Below are 25,365 nucleotides of genomic sequence, written 5' to 3' on the forward strand. Positions count from 1 at the left end.
TTCTTTTCTCGTCTTAGAGTGCTTGGCTTGGCCCTTCCATGTACATTGGTTTCTCTGTCCTCACCTGGTTGTCTGCCCCTGGTTGTGCTTCCTGGGGTTGAGCTTAGGCTTTTTTGTCCTGCCTCTCCCCTGTCGCTTCCCTGACATCTCCTGGGTTTTTGTCATGTCTGCACTTGCAGCTGTGTGTGGGGTCAGCTCCCCCACTTCCCTTCCTCGTGTGTTCCAATTGTTTACTTCTCTGCCACTGGAATGTTTCCTTCTTGCGTTCCTTTGGCTTTTTGAGTGCTCCTTCCGCCTGGGTTGCGTGGTGCGTTTGCACTTGTGTGCATTCGTCTGTCTTCATTGCTTGTGCCCCTTGGTTCGGGTACTGGTCTGGTGGCAACCCTTTGCCCCTTCTTCGGTTTGGTTTGTTGGGACAGGGCCTGCACCTTTGTGGGTTGGTCTTGTCCCTTTCGTTCCCGTTTTACTGCATGCGTTCTTCGTTCCTCATCTTCTTGCTTCACTCTTGTCCCTGGCCACTGATGCTGGGGCTATTTTTCTGGTCTTTTCCTCGTTCTCTCCTACACACTGTTGTGTGTTTTGTTTTTGCCTTTTGGCCTTCCTGTTGCCAGGTTTGGGTTCCTGTTTTCCTGGTTTTCCCTGCCTGTTGCCATTTGCAGGATCTCGCAGTGTTCCTTTTCTGGAATCTCGCGTCAGACCTGTAGTTTCCGATATCTTGGCGAGCTAGCTCATGTTGGGGAGATTTTCTGTTCGGCAGTCATTCCATCTTCTTACTTGCCGGCTTGGGTTTCTGGCTCTGCTTCCTCGGTGGTCGCGCCCGAGATCTTCCCATGGCTCTGCCCCTTCCTGGGTTCGGATGTACCTTGACGGAACCAGTTAGGTTCTGCCTCGAGTCTCTCACCTTCAGTTGGTGGTCAGGTGGCTTCGTTGTTGGTATCCCACCTGCGTGCTTTTTCTTGGTGGCAGTATGGGGTATTTTGGTGGTCCTTCCTTTTCCTTCTATCCCTTCTTAGGCAGCTGCTTTATTGGTGTCGGCTTGGCGTTTCTGGTGGGGGTTTTGGGGCATCATCTTGCTGCATACTGTCGCCTCGTTTTGTGCGGTGCTGGCGGAGCCGCTTCAGCTTGCTTTCGGTCTTGGTGTTCTTGGTGACCCTTTGGTTCGGGTTTGTTTCTCAAAGGCTCTTCTCCTGTTGGCATTTGCCTCTTGGGGTTGGGTCGCTGAGCTTCTTGCTCTCCTCCAGTGCAGGGGTTTCTGCTCCTTCGGTCGTGGTGATTGTTTTGTTCGGTTGCAGCCATCTCTCTCTTCTGGCATGGGATGAGGCTGTTGCTTTCCGGAGGGGTTCTTGGTTTGTTGGTGCCTGGTTGGTCAGGCCGGGGGTGTATCGTGTTTTGAGTTCGGTTGGGGCCCTCCACTGTTATTTGCGTGCCAGGGGTTCTGTGTCCGGGATGCGCTTTGGGTTGATCCGGTTCAGTTCTTCCCTATTAGCGGATGTAGGTCTCCCGGGTCGTCTGCTGTGTTATTGCAATTAGCTAGCCTGTGTTCCTTCCCCATGCCCCTGGCATTCGTGGGTTCGCTGCGCTTGCTGCCGTCTTGGCGGCATGTCCTAGCTGACATTCGGGCATGGGGCTTGTGGTGGTCATACAGGGGCTTGGCTGCTTGATGTCTCATGTTGTTCCCGGGCCCATTCGGGCCTGTGTCGCCTTGGGTTGGTGGTTCCAGCCAGTTGTCTTGACTTTGAGTTGGGGAGTGTGTGGCGACCGCTTCCCGGGTACATTTCTCTTTTTTCCTCTGTGGGTAGTTAGCTCCAGGGAGCTGAAGGGGCTCCTCCCAGAAAACCAGCGTTGAATGTAATGAAACGCCATTTTCTGGGTGAGATCAGGAGGCTCCCCGGCATCCCTCCCTCCCTCCCTCCGGTCGGCAGTTTTTCGCGTTTTTGACATCCAGCCTCAGAACTGATGGTGGATAGCTGGTGCAGTAGGTCTGGGGCTCCCCCTTTTCCCTGCTGGTCTGGGGAGCTGCGCAGACAGCGGCGCGGCACAGTGACGTGCGACTTCATGATCGTTTGCTCGTTTCTTTTAGGGGAGTTCTATCCACCTGTTTGGCTTGTGGTAGCAATTTTCACCAGAATAGGGGTTTGTTTTGGGACACTTACCTTTCTGGGTGCCTGACCCGGTCGATGGCAGACATAGAATGCTTCCAACCACACGGGGGGTTTCTATAGGCCATTGCTTCCCTTGCCTCCCTGAGGGGGTCAGGTTCTGGCTCGTGGTCCCTGGTAGGCCCATACTACTCCATACACATGACTGATGCCAAAGTCTGACATTAACATATCAGCCTGGATAAGCTCCGGGGGAAGCCTCCGGGTCTCGCCCAGAAAATGGCGTTTCATTACATTCAACGCTGGTTTTTTTGCCAGACTTCTCTACCCTATTGCAGCTTAAATATGCCACCTACGATTTTTTGTTATTTTTTCCATGATCAAGGAACACAAATGAACACTTTTATAAGACGAAAGAATTTTTTTGATTTTTTTTTTTTTGTTGCGCCTGTGGGTGTTGAAGACATTTGGACCCCTAGCAGCCCAAGGGTTAAAAGCAATTCTGAAGTTAAAAAGTGTAGCATAGGTTCCTTGTACAATATTCTTAATGTGGTCCTCAGGTGACAGTTTTCTATCTAGAACCACCCTAGATCCCTTTCTTTGTTAGAATTCTTTAAAGATTTCTCACATAATATATAGGTTGTGTGGGGTCTATGTTCTCCAATTCCACATTCCATAACATGGCATTTATTCACATTAAATTCCATTTGCCAAGTGGTGCTCCATATACAGAGGGGCCTTGATTTACGATGGTAATCCGTTCCCAGAGACGTATCGTAAGTCGAAATATCGTAAGTCGAAGTGATTTTTCCCATAAGAAATAAAGGGAATTGGATTAATTCAAGATTAATTGGATTAAACTCACACATTCAAGGTCACGTGTATTAAATTTTTTCCCCCAACAATACTGTTTGCTGTGTTATTACACTATATACACACATTATATATAAGTATCTACATGATGTATGCACCGTAACTGTACACCTAAGCTTATAGGGTGCCCATAGAGCATAGTGACCACCCTCTACACAGCTAGACAAGTCATGCAGACGACACTACCTCCGTCACCCAAATGACTCCTCCCAACATAACCCTTTTGCTGTTATTACACTAATACACACATTATATATAAGTATCTACATTTGTGTTCACCACAGAGAACCACTAAGCTGGTATGGTGAATGCAGACAATAACAGGTGGCTACACAGTCGGTAAACAATGCCATCTCCCTCCGTCCCTCAGCATCACTCCTCCCACAGCGCTAATTATCACAACAATCCTGCCATTATCACAATCCTGGTCATTTTTATCATAGGGGTCAAATGTAATACTGTCATCACTAAATAATAGCAGTTATATATTTATTTTGACATTTTTCGGCGATGCTGTGGTCACAAGCTGAACAGCAATGCTGTCCGCTCATGCTGCGTGTGCCAGTCTTGGTTGCTCCAACAGTACTGTGGCTCTCACACCTGGAGAATATTTCCCACGATTTAAAAAATATGGTGTCTGTTTACAAGAGCCCTGAGGAAGCTAATGTGAACCCCGTGTAGCGGGCCATTTGAATTGTGCCTGGCACCCTATGGCATATATATATATGCCATGCACACAGTGGGACATGTTACTCATGGCATATATATATGCCATGCGTAGTTTAAGGGTTAAACAGCTAGATTTAAAAATTTTAATGTTAAGATTCAGCATAAATTCTTTAGTGTAAATCTTCAAACTGCATATAAATGTCCTAAGTATTACTATAGCCAAAATATCACCTTGTATTTACTTATATTGAAATATGTTAACTCTAAGTGTTATCCAAAATGCTGTAGATTATTATTGGCTTTGTAAAATATGTCATTGTAACTAGCATTATTATATGTGAATTAAGAATGATCAAATTATTATTATTATTTTCTGTGACAGATACAGAAATAATGCATCTTCGTGCAGCAAAATCCACTTTGACTGACAGTGTGACTCTGATGATGAGGGAATTAGAAGAGGCAGAGTTACCTGCTCAGAAAGCCCAAAGTCATGCTGAACAGCTGAGAATAAGGGTAGGAATATTTATACTCAACAATATTTGTCATTTATTGCTTGTAAGTGCTGACCTGTAGAGTTGGTCAATCCCTTCTCCTTTGGGGGCTTCAGATCTCTCTGGGCAGGCTTCCTCCCCACATTTAAGTCAATTCTGGTTCATTCTTGAACAGGGTGCCAGGGTGCTTTCCTTGGCCTTCTGAGATGCTTTTTAGCAGGTCCTTATCCCAGGGCTATCTTAACAGCATTATGGGCCCATGGGCAAACCAATGTGCTAGGGCCCTTACAACAACCACTCACAGGAATAAAAAATAAATAGTCAATAATATTAAACATATATTTCTGTGGGGAGGCCCTACGGCTCCTTGGAGCTTGTCAGGCTAATGTATGTTATATTAGACCGGGACATTAGCTAAGGAGTTCAGACCTACCAGGGAATAGCGCCAGAACCTGGCCCCTTCAGAGAGGTTTCAGGGAACAATGGCCTTGGAAAACCTACTTGTAGTTGAGGTTTTCCTTATCTGCCATCGACCGGGGTTAAGCACCCAGAAAGGTAGGCATAACAAAACAAACCCCACATGGTAAAAAACTAAAACATAAAACTGAACAGAGAAGTAGAAACTTCCTACAATCCCAAGGAAACAAGCAAACATCACACTTTACTGCCTCGCCGATCGTCCGTGCAGCCCTCCCTGCCCTGAGAGGGGGAGGGGGGAGCCCCAGACCTCACCACGCCAACTGCCTAGCATCAGTTCATAAGCTAATGTCAACCAGGATAGACGCTTCTCTGGCCTCAGTTTCCTAGGCGGTGTTTGCCTTTTGTGGCGTTCACTGGTGTGTGTTGTGTTGTGCAGTGGCCAGGTGTTCATCATCAGTACCGGGGCTGCATGCGCTTAGGGGCTTCCTTCCATAAGCTCCCTGTGAGTACTGCCCTTGCGTGACAGGGTTATCTTCCCCGGGGCGTTCGGGAACCATTCCCGTAGAGGTTCTTGCTTCTCGGCATTTGCCTCGCCCTTGGGGCCAGCTGGGGCTTGGGGCCCTTGTTTGGCCCTGGGGTAAGGACTGGTATTGTGCTGGTTAGGGCATCAAGGTGTTGCGCGACCTGCCACTTAAGCGACGACCGGTTCCTGTTGCCTCTGAGGACAGTGTACTTTTGCGGGGTTTTCCTTTTGTTTTTATTTTCATTTGCCTGGTGGGGGTCTGCCTAGTGTGGCTATAGTTCCACTGGTAGTGTTTGGTGGGCCTCTGCTAGGCCCCCGTGATTGTACACATCGCAGGGATTTTCAGTGTTGTCTTCTACCCCCTTGTTAGTTTTGGGTTTTAACCGGTTAGCAACACCTTGACCGGGCTTCCTGTAGTTGTTACCCTACAGGCCCTGGAAAATCCTGTCAGGGCTCAGTGGACCATTGAATGTATCTTCCAGGTTCCAACCCGTTTTGTGCAGGTTTGTTGGTTGCTCTGCCCTTGTCTCCGGGTGACAGTCGCCACTTTTACCTCTGTCATGTTGCCTGTTGGGTCACTGACACCTTGACCCGTAGTCTTGTGAGAGATATTCTCTGCTTGTTCTCCAGTACTCTCCTGATGTTCTTACTTTTTCAGAGTACAGGCAGCATCTGTGTTGCAAGCTAGGTTAGGTTGCTGCAACACGTTAGGTTGGTTTCCCACTCGGATGCCCCGGGGCCGCCCCGTTATGGTTAAGTGCTGTTCGCCCCTTTCGCTCCCTGTTCCCGGCTCTGGACCATATGCGGGTTTCGGGGTCAAGGCGGGGTTCAGTTGGGGCCGAGATTCGGAGGGTTTCTGGGGCTGCCCCGTTTGGGTTGGGGACGGAGGTTTTCGAGCCTGTTCCTCCTGCCAAGGCTTCTGGGTCTTACCAGCGGCCCTTTCTTGCTGCCTTTCCCATGGACTCTTCCTTTTCTTTAAGGGCGGAGGGCTTGGAGGACGGCTCTGCCCCAGGGGCCTCTGTTGCTGGTTCCCAGGGCTGTGGGGGATGCCTGCTAACAGTTCTGGGGCTGTTTGCCCCTGCCTGGGTTTTCTGCTTCTGGGCGGAGTTTTTTGCTCATCCAGTGTGCTTTCTTCCCACTTTTTCTGGCGTGTTTTCGTATCTTTTGCGTCGGTCACAGCCCCCTCTTCTGGTGGCCACTTTCTTCTGCCGGTTTCCCGGCCTTGCCACTAGGGCGGCGTTGCGGTTTGTTTACATGCACCTGGGTGTGCGAGCGAGTCTTGGGTGAGTTTTTTTACTTTTTTCAGGGGTTTTATTCTCCTGTTGTCGTTTCTTTGATTTTCTGGTGTTTTCTGCCCGACTTCTGTTCCTCTGGGAATGTTTGAGTGTTGATTTTACACCGGGTTTTCTGTTTTGTCTCTTTTTGGGTCTAAGCCCTGGGGTTTGGGCTCAGTGTCCCTGTCTGTTTATGCTTGCTCCCACACCTTGTCCCTCGGTTTTCAGTCTGTTTTGACTGTTTCCCTGAGGGTTCTGTCTGGGGGCTGTGCTTTGCCTTTGTGTGGTGTATCTCCGCTGGCAAATGTGGTGGTTTGGGCTATCCCGGGTTTGATTCCGGGTTCCTTTGGGTTCTTTGGTTTCGTTCTGGAGGTTTCTTCCTCTTGGGCCCCCTTTGTGGGTTCAGGGGGCTTTGTTTCCTCGTGTGTGACCTGGTTCTGCCTTCTGGGGTTCTGGGGTCTTCCTGGCTTCCAGACTGATCTTTTTGGGTCTTGGCACATGGATGTGGTCGTGCTGGGTCAGTGCTGGTTTAGTTGTCGAGGTGGGCCTTTTGATGCAGTTTTGTTCCTTCTTTGCCTGGCCGGCGTGGTGCGCTCTGCCCATTGGTCGGCAGCTTGTAATTTTCTTTTCCTGAGTGTGTGTGTATGTGCATGTGCATACGCACGTGTAATTACCTAAGTAATTACCTATGTGTAGTTACAGGATGAGAGCTACACTCGTGGTGTCCCGTCTTCCCAGCACTCTTTGTCATATAACACTTTGAAACTACTGACGGTCTTGGCCTCCACCACCTTCTCACCTAACTTGTTCCAACCGTCTACCACTCTGTTTGCGAAAGTGAATTTTCTTATATTTCTTCGGCATCTGTGTTTAGCTAGTTTATATCTATGACCTCTTGTTCTTAAAGTTCCAGGTCTCAGGAAATCTTCCCTATCAATTTTATCAATTCCTGTTACTATTTTGTATGTAGTGATCATATCACCTCTTTTTCTTCTGTCTTCTAGTTTTGGCATATTTAATGCCTCTAACCTCTCCTCGTAGCTCTTGCCCTTCAGTTCTGGGAGCCACTTAGTAGCATGTCTTTGCACCTTTTCCAGTTTGTTGATGTGCTTCTTAAGATATGGGCACCACACAACCGCTGCATATTCTAGCTTTGGCCTAACAAAAGTCGTGAACAATTTCTTTAGTATATCGCCATCCATGTATTTAAAAGCAATTCTGAAGTTAGAAAGCGTGGCATAGGCTCCTCGCACAATATTCTTTATGTGGTCCTCAGGTGATAGTTTTCTATCTAGAACCACCCCTAGATCTCTTTCTTTATCAGAATCCTTTAAAGATTTCTCACATAATATATAGGTTGTGTGGGGTCTATGTTCTCCAATTCCACATTCCATAACATGGCATTTATTAACATTAAATTCCATTTGCCAAGTGGAGCTCCATATACTAATTTTGTCCAGGTCATCTTGAAGGGCATGACAATCATCTACGTTTCTTATCCTTCCTATTATCTTAGCATCATCAGCAAACATGTTCATATAATTCTGTATACCAACTGGTAGATCATTTATGTAGACAATAAACATCACTGGTGCAAGAACTGAACCCTGTGGTACTCCACTTGTGACATTTCTCCAGTCCAATACATTGCCTCTGATCACTGCCCTCATTTTTCTATCGGTCAGAACATTTTTCATCCATGTTAGAAGCTTACCTGTCACTCCTCCAATATTTTCCAGTTTCCAGAACAACCTCTTATGTGGAACTCTGTCGAAAGCCTTTTTTAGGTCCAGATAGATGCAGTCAACCCAACCATCTCTTTCCTGTAATACATGTACTCACCATGTTTCCATGTTTTGTGGGAAATTCGAAGTTTTCTCGAATATGATTAGAAGCTGAGAAGATTATTCACCTGGAAATATATATCTTAAACATTTAGGCCCACACCAGGATGTAGAGTTTTATTTAAGTGTGCTTGCAACAAAATATAAATATTTAAACATGCTGCTTCTATAACGAACATGTCCTATGCTGGTGGGGCCCCTATGCTCCTGGGGCCCCCCAGGCACGTGCCCATTGGGCCCATGCAGTAAGATGGCTCTGCCTTATCCATCTGAAGTTTAGGGATTGGTTATGGTTTGTGGTGTGGCCTTGAGCTTACCGCTTCTGGGTTCTCCCATTTGGCCTGCATCTGGCTCCGTGTGTATTCACATGCTTCGTGCTAGCCAGGGTTCTGGTTCTTTCCCAGTTCTCTGGGTTTGTGTTCCTGATGAATTGGCTGAAGTCGGAATTGGTTCCTGCTTGGATTTGAACTGGGTGGGCCTTGTCTAAGCTATTGGGTGGCACTGCTGTCCTTGCCTCCGACAGCTTTGTCTCGGCTGCTATACCAATGTCTTTTGGTGTCAAGCCAGCCTCATGTGACTCAGTGGTTGCTCGAGCATCTGTGACGGAGCCTCAACTTTTCCTTCTTTGTTTATCCCCTGGACTGAATTTGGCTTCGAAGGTTGTTCTGGTTCCTCCAGGTCACTCCTTTTTGCCACTGCAGTGACAGCTGAGTGCAGACTTCATTGACTCTTCATTGGCTGCAGAGCCTCCAGCTTGCTTTTTGGGTTTTTCAAGGTTTTGTCCCCAGCAATTTTCAAACCGATCATGGGTGGTGATCTCTTCTTCGTCAGGCTAATTACACTGTGAGAGAGTTTGCAGCTATGTTTGCAGAGGATATGTAGTCCTCTGGGCTCCATTGTCTGACTCCATTTAGACTGTTCCCTCATAGTTTGTTGTCTCAACCAGGGGAGGGTTTGCTTCAGTCCCTGCTGCTTTGGAGCTGGACTCTGCGTGTAGCTCTTCTTATAAGTTCTCAGGATTTGGCTCTGCGTGCCATTCATGTCCTGGGAATGTCTAACGTCCTTGCCGATCTTCTGTCCCGGTTCCATCTCATCTCCATAAATGGAACATTTTTGCCGCCTCCTTCCTCTTGCTCTGTGAGACTTATCAGGCTCCAGGTTGTGGACTTTCATGTTGGCTTGGTTTCGGCGGCTTCCTCCTTATGCGACATATTGCACAACTGCAAGGCTCTAGCTGTGGAAGCATTTTAGCAGGACTGGCAGAGGTAAGTCCCTTCCTCCTGGTAAGGGGCTTTTCCAGAAACCCGTTGTATAATATCATGAAATGCCTCATTCTATTAGAGCCCCCCCTGCCTGTCTCCCCTCTCCTCCAGGTTTGTTGGTTTAAGGAAATGCTTATCCGCTTTTCAACTGATGTGTGTGGGCGGACACTGTTCTGAGCACCAGGCCTCGTGGTGGCGGCATTCAGTACTACAGGATTTTAGCTAATTTTGTGTGTTTTTGCTTTGTTTGGAGAGTTATTTGGCATTTTAGTGCTTTGAGTCTTGGGAACCCAGCAGTTGTCTATAAAGCTCGCTGACTTTCTGCATGCTTTCCCGGTGAAATGGAGGGATGTCATTTGCTCTCTCTGCCTCATGTAAAAGGGCCAGGCTTTGGATCTAGTCCCTGGTAGACCAAATGAACTCATGCAACTGATGTGACTGGTAGTTTGGAGCAATCTCAGCTACTGGTGCTCTAACAGAGAGATATTTTATTACAGTCAACCCTGAATTTATATTTTTTATAATACTTTTAATATTGTTTATATTATGAGATATGATGGTGCATGAAATTTGGGATATCAAATGCAGCTGAATCCCAACTAGTTTATATTATTATTATTTCAGGCCGAGGAGCTAGATGGCTTACTAGCTGATACACGTGAAGTATCAGAGAAGGCGCTTGCTGCAGCTAGTGCTTATGAGGATATTGTATTTTCTATTGATGATGCATACAATGCCTCTCTTTCTGCCAACATGTCTGCTTTAAAAGTGAGTATTTTATGCATTTTATAGTACAGTGGAATGTTGGTATTTGAACAGCTCCCAACATGAACAGTTTGGCACTCAAATGCTGTGTTTGTGTTAAGGATTCAACCGTTTGTTCGGCATTCAAACGTAAACACACGTCCCAGATAAGTCAGTTTCCCAGTATCTGTTGTTCAGTGCTCAACACCACTAGACTCCTTTACACTTTCTAGAGTTTTCTTGGATTTTTTTTATATTCTTAGTGTAAATAAGTCACTATAGCACATAAAAACATTAGTGTTAACACTTTCGCGCTTTAGATTAGAGATAACTCGTCGCCGTTTTTTCTTACGATTCCGCATAACAGCCTACTTTTCTCGTCCATCGAAAAAATATTTCTATAAATTCCATTTTTTAACCGAAATGGATGGGGATACTTTTGTTTTGTAGAGAATTTATTTGCGAATTTTTTGGTACCAGAATGAATATTATATCACATAAACTTCTATGAGTAAAAAAAAAAAATACACAAAGTATGTTTGGGGGTGTGGCGAGCGTGTGGCAGTGGGTTCCCTTTAGCCGTTGATATATCCAACACGTGGGAAATATTTTTATGTGTTATGTATATGTCTGTGTAGGGAATTTTACTGCGATCACTGTCATACAAATTATAAAATGTTTCAACAAGTATAAACATGACAAACATCAAACGAACGAAAACAATGCGTTCGTTTCTGCCGCGAACGCATACTGAGCGACGTGGTTCTATATTTGGCGCTTCTCTTACACATGCTTTGTACAAATGTTATACAGTTCATCTTATAGAAAATTTTATTGCGAACACATTGGTATAAAAAAGAAATACGTACATAGAAAAGTAAGGTCAAGAAACGTATAAACTTTCCAAGCATGATTTCCCCCCTGTGTTTTCGCCAGTGCGCTCGCGGCTAAATACTCTCCACTTCACACACTCTTGCGGGTGGGCAATTACCTATATTAAACATTCATATGCATATGTCCGTGTAGAGAATTTTATTGCGATTCCAATGATACCAATATTAGCGATGTAGGACAACTGTAGGCTTCGCAACCATTAAGAGAGTGGAAACATTTTGTTGCTGTTTGGCGCTCTCGGCGAGTGATCTGCATAGTTTTTTATTTGGTGTTGATACTCCTTATGCTTGGGCGGCATTTTATAGGTATGCTCTTATAGACAATTTCATTGCGAACACAGTGATACCAAATTTAAATACGTGCGCCTTCAATTATTGTCAGGACAGTCAAAAGAGTGTACACTTTTTCGGTCTTACTGCGTAGGCGCGCGAAGTGCCGAAAGCATCTGGGGTATTGTTTTTTTTTGAGCGCCGAGAGCGCGAAAGTGTTAAGGGCCAAGCAAAAATAAAATTAGTTAGAACCATGATTCAGATGAAATAAGAACTCAGCAAAATATGAAAGTGGTGCACACATGTCTTTTCTTGTTACCAAGTTTGATATGCCTAAATTTAGTTCTCTAATAAAAGAAATGTGTGCAAAATGGGGAGAAGTGTAAAGTCTTCCTGAAAAATATCACTCTGACAAAGCTGTGATAAAGGTAAGGGACTCCTCTGCCAAATAATAACATCTCTCTTCCTCTGCCTCACCACATTTCAAATATAATAAACTCCATCAACTTTCCAAAGTGCAGGTAAAGTGTATACAGTATTTTCGCTTATTTAATTTATTTATTGAATTTATTTATTTTATATTTTATTTATTTATATATATACAAGAAGGTACATTGGGATTGTGAGATACATGGCATAGTAATTACATTCTTGTAAAGCCACTAGTATGCGCAGCGTTTTGGGCAGGTCCTTAATCTAAGAAAATTTTAAGTAGGTAAATACTAGCAAAATTTATAAAAATGATAACAGTTACATAACAAGAAAAAAATAAAAGATAAAAGATGAGAGAAATTGTAGGTATATTAAAGCACATAGGTAGCTCAGATTGATTGCAATGACAGCTTGAATGGTAGTTTAAAAAAAATTAGTAGGCACAATACAGCATATGGCCAGCACAAAAAAGAAGACAGCAATGAACACAATGATAAAGTTGTTTGGATTAAGTACATAAAGATTGGGAGATTGGGTAACACTAGATACAGAGCAAAATTAAAGCTCAGTGTAGGAAACTACGAAGATGAAATTAAGTATTTTTTGTTTTTGTTTTTGAATGAGGCAAAAGTTTGACAGCTTTTCAGTTCACTAGGGAATGAGTTCCATAGACTAGGTCTCTTTATTTGCATAGTGTTTACACAGATTAAGTTTGACCCTGGGGATATCAGAGAGATATTTATTTCTGGTGTGGTGATAATGGGTCCTATTACATCTTTCCAGGGAGAGTTTCAGAGCATTTAAGAACAGGGTTTTGTAAATGTAGTTGACACAAGAGAATGTGTGGAGGGAGTTAATATTTAGCATGTTAAGGGCTTTAAACAAGGGAGCTGAGTGTTGTGTGAAAGCATAGTTTGTTATTATTCTGATAGCAGATTTTTGCTGGGTGATGAATTAATATATTTATTTCTGTGGGGAGCCCCTACGGCTCCCTGGAGCTTTTCGGGCTCATGTATGTTATATTAGACCGGGACATTAGCTAAGAAGTTCAGACCTACCAGGGACCAGCACCAGAACCTGGCCCCTTCAGAGAGGTTTCAGGGAGCAATGGCCCTGGAAAACCCCCTTGTGGTTGGGGTTTTCCTTATCTGCCATCGACCAGGGTTAGGCACCCAAAAAGGTAGGCATAACAAAACAAACCCCACATGATAAAAAACTAAAACATAAAACCGAAAAGAGAGGTAGACACGTCCTATAATCCCAAGGAAAGAAGGAAACAAGCAAACATCACACTTTACTGCCGTGCCAACTGTCCGCACAGCACTCCACCGCCCCGAGAGGGGGAGGAGGGAGCCCCGGACCTCACCGCGCCGACTGCCTAGCATCAGTTCGTAAGCTAATGTCAACTGGGATAGACGTTTCTCTGGCCTCTGTTTCCTAGGCGGTGTTCGTCTTGTGTGGCGTTCACTGCCGTGTGTTGTGTTGTGCGGTTGCCAGGTGTTCCTCATCAGTACCCGGGCTGCATGCACTTAGGGGCTTCCTTCCTTAAGCGCCCTGTGAGTACTGCCCCTGCATGACAGGGTTATCTTCCTTGGGGCGTTCTGAAATCATTCCCGTAGAGGTTCTTGCTTCTCAGCATTTGCCTCGCCCTTGGGGCCAGCTGGGGCTTGGGGCCCTTGTTTGGCCTTGGGTAGTGGCTGGTATTGTGCTGGTTGGGGTGTCAAGGTGTTGTGGATGATGTACTTTTGCGGGGGTTTTCCTTTTGTTTTTATTTTCCTTTTCCTGGTGGGAGCTGCCTAGTGTGGCTATAGTTCCACTGGTAGTGTTTGGTGGGCCTCTGCTAAGCCCCGTGATTGTACACGTCGCAGGGGTTTTCAGCGTTGTCCTCTACCCCTTGTTAGTTTTGGGTTTTAACCGGTTAGCAACACCTTGCCCTGGCTTCCCGTACCAGTAAGCCTACGGGCCCTGGAAAACCCTGTCGGGGCTCGGTGGACCACTGTATGTGTCTTCCGGATTCCAACCCATCTTGTGCGGGTTCGTTGGTTGCAGTGCCCTTGTCTCCGGGTGACAGTCGCCACTTTTACCTCCATCATGTTGCCTGTTGGGTCATTGACACCTTGACCCAGAGTCTTGTGAGAGGTATTCTCTGCTTGTTCTCCAGTACTCTCCTGATGTACTTACTGTTCAGAGTACAGGCGGCATCCGTGTTGCAAGCTAGGTTAGGTTGCTGCAACACGCTAGGTTGGTTTCCCACCTGGATGAACCGGGGCCGCCCTGTTTTGGTTAGGTGTTGTTTGCCTCTTTCTCCTCCCTGTTCCCGGCTCCTGACCGTCTATGGGTTTTGGGGTTGGGGCTGAGACTCCCGTGGTTTTGGGAGCTGCCCAGTTCGGGTTGGGGACAGAGGTTTTCGAGCCTGGGCCTCCTGCTGAGGCTTCACTGGGTCTTATCAGCATCCCTTTCTCTGATGCCTTTCCTCTGGACTCCACATTTTCTTTAAGGACAGAAGGCGTGGAGGACGGCTTTACCCCATGGCCTTCTGTTGCGGGTTCCCGGGGCTGTGGGGGATGCCTGCTAGCAGTTCTGGGGCTGTTTGCCCCAGCCTGGGTTTTCTGCTTCTGGTCAGTTATTTTTCATCCATCTCGTCTGCTTACTTTCCACATTTGCTGGCGTGTTTTCGGATCTATTCCATTGGTCAGGGCTCCTTGTTCTTGTGGCCATTTTCTTTTCGGCATGTTTCCTCGCTTGGCCACCAGGGTGGCGCTGCGGTTTGTTTACATGTGCCTGGGTGTTCGTACTTGCGTTTTGGGTGTGTTTTTCACCTCCTTCAGGGGTTTTATCCTCCTGTTGCCATGTCTTTGCTTTTCCGGGGTGTTCTGCCCATCTTTTGATCCTCTGCGAATGCTTGGGTGCTGTTTTTTGCACCGGTTTTTCGTTTTCTGTCTGTTTGGGTCTGGGCCCTGGGGTTTGGGCTCAGTGTTCCTGTTTGTTTATGCTTGCTCCCACACCTAGTCCCTCTGTTTTCGGTCCATTTTGGCCGTTTCCCTGGGTTTCTGTCGGGGTGCTGTGCTTTGTCCTTTTCGTGGTGTATTTCTGCCAGAAGATGTGGTAGTTTGGGCTCCCCTAGGTTCGATTTCAGGTTCCTTTGGGTTCTTTGGTTTTGTTCCAGAGGTTTCTTACTCTTGGGCCCCCTTTGTGGGTTCAAAGGCTTTTAGTAACCTCATGTGTGATCCAGTTCTGCCTTTTGGGGTTCCGGGGTCTTCCTGGATTGCAGGCTGATCTTTTTGGGTCTTTGCACGTGTTGTGGTCGTGCCGGGGCCATGGGTTTTTGTTGTCGAGGTGGGCCTTTTGGTGCAGTTTTTGTGCTCTTTTGGTGCCTTCTTTATCTGGCCAGCGTGGTGCTCTCTGCCCACCTGTCGGTGGCTTGTCATTGTCTTTTCTTTCTTTATTTTTGTCATGTGTATGTATGTATGTTTTTATACATTTTGTGTGTATGTGTATGAATATATATATGTATATTTTTTTTTATTATATAGGAATATATAATATATATATAAATATATAATATATATAAATATATAATAAATATAAATATATATATATATATATATATATATATATATATATATATATATATATATATATATATATATATATATATATATATATATATATATATATATACAGTAGAACCTCTATTAACGAGTTTAATCCGTTCTGGCACCGAGCTCGTTACCTGGAAAACTCGTCTTTGGAAACAAATTTCCCCATTTAAAATAAAGGAAATAAATTTAATCCGTTCCACTCCCAAAAACATCCATACTTGTATGACTTTTTTTATGTAAATATAATACTGCACATGTAAATATAAATGTTTTGTTGTAGTGTTTTAATATTTACTTTACCTTATGAAGAGTAGTTGCTGGCTTGAGGGAGACGATGGAGAGGTGGGAAGGAGGAGAGGGGTTATGGTGTGGAAGGAGAATTCACCTCTGAGTCAGGCGGACTCTCTCTTCTTGGGAATTTCACCCAAATTTCATTTCAAATGTCACACAAGGATGCGTTAGACCAGCACCAAATAAAAAAACTACGTTGATTACACTCGTTGTGTCAACAATATAATAGTCTTACCACGAAGATACAATACAATGCCGTTTTCTCAAATAGGCAATGTGGTTATTAAAGAAAACGGAAATTTCACGGCAAACATGTATACAATCCCCAAGTCGATCGGATAAGTATTGGATTTTATAGAAATATTTGCTCAAATGATGCTTGAGCGCGGTGTTTGGATGCATTCAAGAGAAAAAAAGTGTGTTACGTTCAAGCGACATATACCTGCGAAAGTGATAACACTTTCATAAAGTGTTATCACAAAGTGATAAATTAATTAAACATTTTCACACACTGGGTTGTCACTGCTTTATCAGGGCAGCTTTTCCAAGAATGCGTTCACCTTTTCAAACATTCCAAACACTTCCCTGATCTCAGTGGAAGAGGCAGCATCCTCCCTTACCTCCTCATTCCCTTACTAATGGTGTAAATTGTTGATGAGGACCTGCCATACTTCCTTGTGAGATCAATCACACAGACACCACACTCATGCTTTGCTATAATTTCCTTCTTGAAATCCATAATAATTGTGTCTTTCTTCCTCTTGAAAACACTATCTTTAGCAAGCAGCTTCTTTGGAGACATCGTGTGTTACAAATTGTAGTCGCAAAACCACTAAAAACCCAAAGAAAAGCTCAAATAAATCCAGAGGGATGCTTGTCGTGTGAGATACAACAACAACACTGGCGTCGGAGGCGTCCGAGAATTTGCGAGAACCCGCGAGACGCTAGGAAGCGCCATGTGGTTTCACTCGTTAATAGAGGCGAGGTCGTCAATAGAGACAAATTTGCTGCGAGTGGCTTGCTCGTTACTGGAAAAACTCGTTAATAGAGCCACTCGTTAATAGAGGTTCCACTGTATATACAGTGGTACCTCGCATAACGAATTTAATCCGTTCCATGTTCGTCATGTGAGACGGACGTCATACAAAACGAGTGTCCCCCATGTAACTAGTGTGATGCGCTGTGTTTATTGTGAAATTCCCCTAGTGTGCATGACATCAAATGTTCCCCAAAATATAATTTTTCTTTGCAAAATGATAAATTACCATCGCTGAACATGTCTATGTAAAAATAATTACTAAATTCCACTTACTTTGGCTGTGAGGGCGTGGACAAGGTACGCTGTGACGTCATCAGGGCCTGGTCGCCCGTGTGTGCAGCTCCCAGAAACGGTCGCGCAGGCCATTCAAGCACCGTGTGTTGCCACAAATATATTTTCAAATATTTTTTCTATGCATTTCCAATGCGGTTTTATTTGTTTCTTTTATTGTATATGATGCATATTTGTGACATTTACAATATGTATACAGTAGAATGTTCATAATTTTCCATGAAACTGTGATACATGTGTCAGTAATGTGTCCACAATAAATGTTTATTGTCACAATATTACGTGGTAAAAATTCACTAAAATTACAATATGTACAGTTTCACATACTATTTACACAGTAACACACTGTATTACACACTCAGTACTTTGGAGGTGCGTAATAGTCAACGAAGTTTGGCTTATTAGGCAAATCAGGCCTTGCATTATAGGCCGAGAAGTGCGTTCTGGCTACTAGGTACGACATATGTCTATATATATACATATATATATATATATATATATATATATATATATATATATATTCTGGCATGTCAAGAGACATGACATGCCAGAAAATATTCTGAGGAAACTACTCCAAGCTTGTACTAAAGAGGCACCCTTCTTGAGCCCGGATGGGCACATGTATAAGCAATATATATATATATATATATATATATATATATATATATATATATAATATATATATGTCGTACCTAATAGCCAGAATGCACTTGTCAGCCTACTATGCAAGGCCCGATTTGCCTAATAAGCCAAGTTTTCCTGAATTAATATATTTTCTCTAACTTTTTTCTTATGAAATGATAAATCTACCCATTTCATTATGTATGAGGTCAATTTTTTTTTATTGGAGTTTAAATTAACGTAGATATATGACCAAACCTAACCAACCCTACCTAACCTAACCTAACCTATCTTTATAGGTTAGGTTAGGTTAGGTAACCCAAAAAGTTAGGTTAGGTTAGGTAGGTTAGGTAGTCGAAAAACAATTATTTCATGAAAACTTGGCTTATTAGTCAAATTGGGCCTTGCATAGTAGGCTGATAAGTGAGTTCTGGCTACTAGGTACGACATATATATATATATATATATATATATATATATATATATATATATATATATATATATATATATATATATATATATATATATATATATATATATATATTTATTTATGCACAACTTGCCTAAACACCGCAAGAGAGATTATACAACCTTAGAACACTTTCCCACCAGGAGATTTGAACCCTAACCAGCACAGAAGTCTTGCAGCAACTGGTATATATCTGGTAAGCCTTTAACCCACTGCACCACAGCTCAGACCCATAAAAGAGATGGTAATTTCGGAATATTTCACCTCCAAAGATCACCACCTCCCAAGGGCAACTAGAGCATAGTGAGGGGCTACTCACTTTCTTTCATCAAATTCCTGTTAATATGGGAGAACTCTGTGTCTATGCTTAATGCACAACTTGCCTAAACACCGCAAGAGAGATTATACAACCTTAGAACACTTTACCACCAGGAGATTCGAACCCTAGCCAGCACAGAAGCCTTGCAGCAACTGGCATAACTGGTAAGCCTTTAACCCACTGCACCACAGCTCAGACCCTTAACCCTTCAATTGCGCATCGCATCATATGATGCTTTGACCGACTTGCAATAAATTGCGCATCGCATCATGTGATGCTTTGGAGTACTACGCAAGATTTAAACGGCCCGCGGATACACGGAGTTCACCACACCTTCATCAGGGCTCTTGTAAACAGACGCCATTTTTTAAAAAATTGTGGGCCAAACTCCCGGGTGTTAGGGGCCTCAGTATTGAGTCAGCTACCAAGTCTGACGCACGCAGCATGAACTCACAGCACTGCTGTTCAGCTTGTGACCACAGCATCGCCTAAAAATGCCATAATATACTTGTTCATGCTATTATGTAGCGATGATATTATTACAGACGACCCCTGACTGTGATAAAACTGACCAGGGTTCTGCCAATACCACGATTTTGGTGATATTTGGCGCTGTGCGCCATGGAGGGAGGAGTAATGCTGTGGGAGGGAGGATGGTGGCGTTGTCTTTTGAGTGTGTGTGGCCACCTTTTATTGACTGCACTCACCATACCAGCTTAGTGGTTCGCTATGGTGAACACAAATGTAGATACTTATATATAACGTGTGTATAGTGTGAGATAACAGCGAGAGTAGGAGGTTGGGAGCCGCCATTTTGGTGAGGGAGGAGCGTCGTCTGCAGGCCTTATCATGTTGTTTACTGATGACCACGATGGTCTTTGGGCACCATACCAGTTTACTTGTACAAGTATGGTGAATAAAACAGGTAGATATTAATATATAATGTGTGTGTATATAGCGTAATAACACCACACAGTATTGTTGTAGGAGAAATATTAGTGCGTCTGGCCTTGAGGGCGGCACCCATCAGCTGACTGTGTGAGTAGCTACGTCTTTACTCACCATGCAAGCTTAGATGTACAGTTATGGTGAACAAAACATGTAAATACCAGTACTTATATATAATGTATGTATATAAAATCAAAAACATAATGGAGAATGGAGTGGGTGGAGAATGGTGGCAAGTCAGGTGAGGTGCGGGAGGGAGGGAGTGGCAGCCTGTGGCAGCCAGTCACTGCCTGCCACTGCCACTGCCACTCAGCATACCAACTTAGTGGTTCGTCATGGTGAACAAAACATGCAGATACTTATATATAACCTGTGTATATAGTGTAATAACCGACAAAGTATTTGTTCACTGTTTGAAGAACATAATTGAATCAATAATATGCACACCATATTTTTGAGTACAGCGATGATTCACTCATTTTATTATATAAATATATCACACTACAAACTATTGAATAATATTACAGCAAAAAAAAACTACGAAAAATCAATCAGAGACATTGAAATAATTAGGTAATTATCTCTTTGTGGAAACTCTGGCCTGATAGCTGGCGATCAACAGACTGCCTGGGACGCACGCTCAGTCAGCGCCTGATTTTTGCCACACTTCCCCGCCCTATAGTGGGCAATATATGCCACTTACGATTTTTTTATTATATTTCCCGTGATCAGTGAACACAAATTAACAGGTTAGGAAGAAAAAATAATTTTTTTTTTTTTTTTTTGGTATGCGCGTGTAGGTGTCAAATGGTATATAGCTATGCACCATTTAAAGGTCAAAAGAGATGGTAATTTCAGAGTATTTCACCTCCAAAGATCACTACCTCCCAAGAGCAACTAGAGCATAGTGAGGGGCTACTCACTTTCTTTCATCACTTTCCTGTTAATATGGGAGAACTCTGTGTCTATGCTTAATGCACAACTTGCCTAAACACCGCAAGAGAGATTATACAACCTTAGAACACTTTCCCACCAGGAGATTCGAACCCTAGCCAGCACAGAAGCCTTGCAGCAACTGGCATAACTGGTAAGCCTTTAACCCACTGCACCACAGCTCAGACCCTTAAAAGAGATGGTAATTTTGGAGTATTTCACCTCCAAAGATCACCACCTCCCAAGGGCAACTAGAGCATAGTGAGGGGCTACTCACTTTCTTTCATCAACTTCCTGTTAATATGGGAGAACTCTGTGTCTATGCTTAATGCACAACTTGCCTAAACACCGCAAGAGAGATTATACAACCTTAGAACACTTTCCCACCAGGAGATTCGAACCCTAGCCAGCACAGAAGCCTTGCAGCAACTGGCATAACTGGTAAGCCTTTAACCCACTGCACCACAGCTCAGACCCTTAAAAGAGATGGTAATTTCAGAGTATTTCACCTCCAAAGATCACCACCTCCCAGGGGCAACTAGAGCATAGTGAAAAAAGGTGAAAACTCACCCAAGAAGCTCACTCGTACACCCAGACGCATGTAAACAAACCGCAACGCTGCCCTGGTGGCCACGCTGGAAAACTGGCAGACGAAAATGGCCGCCAGAACAAGAGGGCTGTGACCGACGCTAAAAATACGAAAACACACCAGCAAAAGTGGGAAGAAAGCAGACTGGATGGGCGAAAAACGCCGCCCAAAAGCAGAACATCCCGGCAGGGGCAAACCGCCCCAGCAGGCATCCCCCACAGCCCCAGGAACCAGCAACAGAGGCCCCAGGGCAGAGCCGTCCTCCAAGCCCTCCGCCCTTAAGAAAAGCAAGAGCCCATGGGAAAGGCAGCAAGAAAATGCCACTGGTAAGACCCAGAAGCCTTGGCAGGGGGAACAGGCTCGAAAACCTCTGTCCCCCAACCCGAACAGGGCAGGCCCCCGAAAACCGCCTGAGTCTCGGCCCCAACGAAACCCCGCCCCGACCCCGAAACCCGCAGACGGTCCGGAGCCGGGAAAGGGGGAACAGCATCTAACCAAAATGGAGCAGCCTCAGGCATCCAAGTGGGAAACCAACCTAGCATGTTGCAGCAACCAAACATAGCTTGCAACACGGATACCGCCTGTACTCTAAACAGTAATAACATCAGGAGAGTACTGGAGAACAAACAGAGAATCTCTCTCGCAAGACTCAAGGTCAAGGTGTCAGTGACCCAACAGGCAGCATGACGGAAGTAAAAGTGGCTACTGTCACCCAGAGACAAGGGCACAGCAACCAACGATCCTGTACAAGACGGTTTGGAACCCGGAAGACACATTCAATGGTCCACCGAACCCAGACAGGGGTTTCCAGGGCCCGTAGGCTGACTGCTACGGGAAGCCCGGGCAAGGTGTTGCTAAACCGGTAAAGAAACCTAAATATAACAAGAGGGTAGAGGATAGTACTGAAAACCCCTGAGACGTGTACAATCACGGGGGCCCAGCAGAAGGCTGCCAAACACTACCAGTAGAACTATAGCCACACTGGGCAGACCCCCACCAGGCAATTGAAAATAAAAACAAAAGAAACCCCCCGCAAAAGTACACCGTCTCCAGAGGCAACAGGAACCGGTCGCCGCTTTGGTGGCAGACTGTGCAACACCTTGATGCTCTAACCAGCACAATACCAATCCCTACCCAGGGCCAAACAAGGGCCCCAAGCCCCAGCTGGCCCCATGGGCAAGGCAAATGCCGATCAGCAAGAACCAATATGGGAATGGTTCCCGAACGCCCTATTGTAAATAACCCTGTTACGCAAGGGCAGTACTCACAGGGCGCTTAGGGAAGTCAGCCACTAAGCGCATGCAGCCCCGGCACTGATGAGGTACTCCTGGCCACCGCACAACACAACACACGGCAGTGAACGCCACACAAGGCAAATACCACCCATGAAACTGAGACCAGAGAAACGTCTATCCCGGTTGACATTAGCTTACGAACTGAAGCTTGGCAGCCGGCGCGGTAGGTCTGGGGCTCCCCCCTTCCCCTCTCGGGGCGGGGAGGGCTGCGCAAACGATCGGCGCGGCAGTAAAGTGTGATGTTTGTTTGTTTGCTTGTTTCCTTGGGATTGTAGGGAGTTTCTACCTCTCTGGTTGATACCTGGTTGATGGGGTTCTGGGAGTTTTTCTACTCCCCAAGCCCGGCCTAGGGCCAGACTTGACTTGTGAGAGTTTGGTCCACCAGGCTGTTGCTTGGAGCGGCCCGCAGGCCGACATACCCACCACAGCCCAGTTGGTCAGGCACTCCTTGAAGGAAACAATCTAGTTTCCTCTTGAAGATGTCCACGGTTGTTCCTGTAATATTTTTGATGCTCGCTGGTAGGACGTTGAACAACCGTGGACCTCTGATGTTCATACAGTGTTCTCTGATTGTGCCCATGGCACCTCGGCTTTTCACTGGTTCTATTCTGCATTTTCTTCCATGTCGTTCACTCCAGTAGGTTGTTATTTTACTGTGCAGATTTGGGACCTGTCCCTTCAGTATTTTCCATGTGTATATTATTTGGTATCTCTCTCGTCTCCTTTCTAGTGAGTACATTTGGAGAGCTTTGAGACGATCCCAATAATTTAGGTGCTTTATCTCGTCTATGCGTGCCGTGTATGTTCTCTGTATTCCCTCAATTTCAGCAATCTCTTCTGCTCTGAAGGGGGAAGTGAGTACTGAGCAGTACTTAAGACGGGACAACACAAGTGATTTGAAGAGTACAACCATTGTGATGGGATCTCTGGACTTGAAGATTCTCGTAATCCATTCAATCATTTTTCTGGCTGACACAATATTTGCTTGGTTATGCTCCCTACACGTTAGGTCGTTGGACATCATTATTCCCAAATCCTTGACATGCTGTTTTCCTTCTATGGGCAGATTCGATTGTGTTTTATACCCTGTGTTTTATACCCTGATCCTCATTTTTGCCTTATCTGAGTACCTGGAATTTATCACCGTTAAACATCATGTTATTTTCTGCTGCCCAATCGAAAACTTTGTTAATATCTGTTTGTAGTTTATCAATGTCTTCAGCAGAGGTAATTTTCATGCTGATTTTTGTATCATTGTATTTGGGGAGCCGGTCGGCCGAGCGGACAGCATGCTGGATTTCTGATCCTGTGGTCCTGGGTTCGATCCCAGGTGCCGGCGAGAAACAATGGGCAGAGTTTCTTTCACCCTATGCCCCTGTTACCTAGCAGTAAAATAGGTACCTGAGTGTTAGTCAGCTGTCACGGGCTGCTTCCTGGGGGTGGAGGCCTGGTCAAGGACCGGGCCGCGGGGACACTAAAGCCCCGAAATCATCTCAAGATATCATCTGCAAAGGATGACACGAAGCTGTGACTTGTGTTTTTGTCTATATCTGATATGAGAATAAGGAACAGCAGTGGTGCAAGGACTGCACCTTGAGGTACAGAGCTTTTAACTGCGCTCGGACTTGATTTTACTTGATTGACTGTTACTCTTTGTGTTCTGTTCGACAGGAAATTAAGTATCCAGCGTCCTACTTTACCAGTTATACCCATTGACCTTATTTTGTGTGCAATCACTCCATGGTCACATTTGTCGAATGCCTTTGCAAAATCTGTGTATACGACATCTGCATTATGTTTTTCCTCTAATGCCTCAGTGATTTTGTCATAGTGGTCAAGTAGCTGTGAGAGGCATGATCTTCCTGCTCTAAATCCATGCTGGCCTGGATTGTGGAGGTCATTGATTTCCATGAATCTAGTGACCTGACTCCTGATCACTCTTTCAAATACTTTTATTATGTTGGACGTTAGTGCAACTGGTCTATAATTCTTTGCCAATGCTTTGCTACCACCCTTGTGTAGAGGGGCAATGTCTGCTGCTTTAAGCGCATCTGGTATCTCCCCTGTGTCCAAGCTCTTCCTCCACACTATACTGAGAACCTGTGCTACTGGCACTTTGCCTTTCTTTATAAATATTGAATTCCATGAGCCTGGACCCAGGGCTGAGTGCACAGGCATATTGTCAATTTCTCTTTCAAAATCTGCCACGCTCGTGTTGATATCAGTTATATTTACAGGTGTTTGAGTATCATTCATAAAGAAATTGTCCGAATCTTCCACTTTCATGCTGAGTATCGGAGTGCTAAACATGTCTTCATACTGCTTTTCTAGGATTTCACTAATTTCTTTGTCATACTTAGTGTATGAACCTTCACTAATACGAATAGGTCCAATACTGGCAGTGGTTTTCGCTTTTGATTTAGCATATGTGATGAAATATTTTTGGTTTTCTTTATTTCTTGAATTGCTTTCTGTTCTAGTTGCCTTTCTTCAGTCTGATAGGAATGCTTCAGTCTCTGTTCGATTTCCTCAATCTCCCTGTTTAAATTATTTCTTCTCTGTATGGAGAGTCGTGTCTGCTTAAGCATTTCCGTTAATTTCTTCCTTCTTTTGTAATGTCGTCTGCATTCTCTTTCTACATTGGACCTCTTTCTGGCTTTCCTCAAAGGAACATGTTTCAGACTGACTTCATATGCTTCAGAAGTCAGTTTTTCTATTCCCTGTGTAGGATTTTTATTTCTTAGACACATTTTCCCATTGAATGTTAGTAAGTTCCCTGTTTATTTTCTCCAGTCTATCCTCTCTGTTCGTTTTTTTGTTTTAGTTTTTTACCATGTGGGGTTTGTTTTGTCATGCCTACCTTTCTGGGTGCCTGACCCCGGTCGATGGCAGATAAGGAACCTTACCTTGAGGTTACCTTGAGGTGCTTCCGGGGCTTAGCGTCCCCGCGGCTCGGTCGTCGACCAGGCCTCCTGGTTGCCGGACTGATCAACCAGGCTGTTGGACGCGGCTGCTCGCAGCCTGACGTATGAGTCACAGCCTTGTTGATCAGGTATCCTTTGGAGGTGCTTATCCAGTTCTCTCTTGAACACTGTGAGGGGTCGGCCAGTTATGCCCCTTATGTGTAGTGGAAGCATGTTGTACAGTCTCGGACCTCTGATGTTGAAAGAG

The 25,365-nt window shown here is 44.8% G+C and overlaps 1 protein-coding gene across 5 annotated transcripts in view; it reads left to right on the forward strand.

Annotated features, from left to right (window-relative positions):
* The window catches only part of LanA (laminin subunit alpha), a 550,694-nt gene that overhangs the window by 353,275 nt on the left and 172,054 nt on the right, over nt 1-25,365 (forward strand). For all 5 annotated transcript variants that reach the window (XM_069308774.1, XM_069308775.1, XM_069308777.1 and 2 more), the window contains 2 exons: nt 4,024-4,157; nt 10,083-10,226. In XM_069308774.1, the coding sequence (XP_069164875.1) occupies nt 4,024-4,157; nt 10,083-10,226 (278 nt within the window). The remainder of the gene's footprint in view (nt 1-4,023; nt 4,158-10,082; nt 10,227-25,365) is intronic.

Source organism: Procambarus clarkii, chromosome 63, assembly GCF_040958095.1.
Source record: "Procambarus clarkii isolate CNS0578487 chromosome 63, FALCON_Pclarkii_2.0, whole genome shotgun sequence".
NCBI classification, from domain to species: domain Eukaryota; kingdom Metazoa; phylum Arthropoda; class Malacostraca; order Decapoda; family Cambaridae; genus Procambarus; species Procambarus clarkii.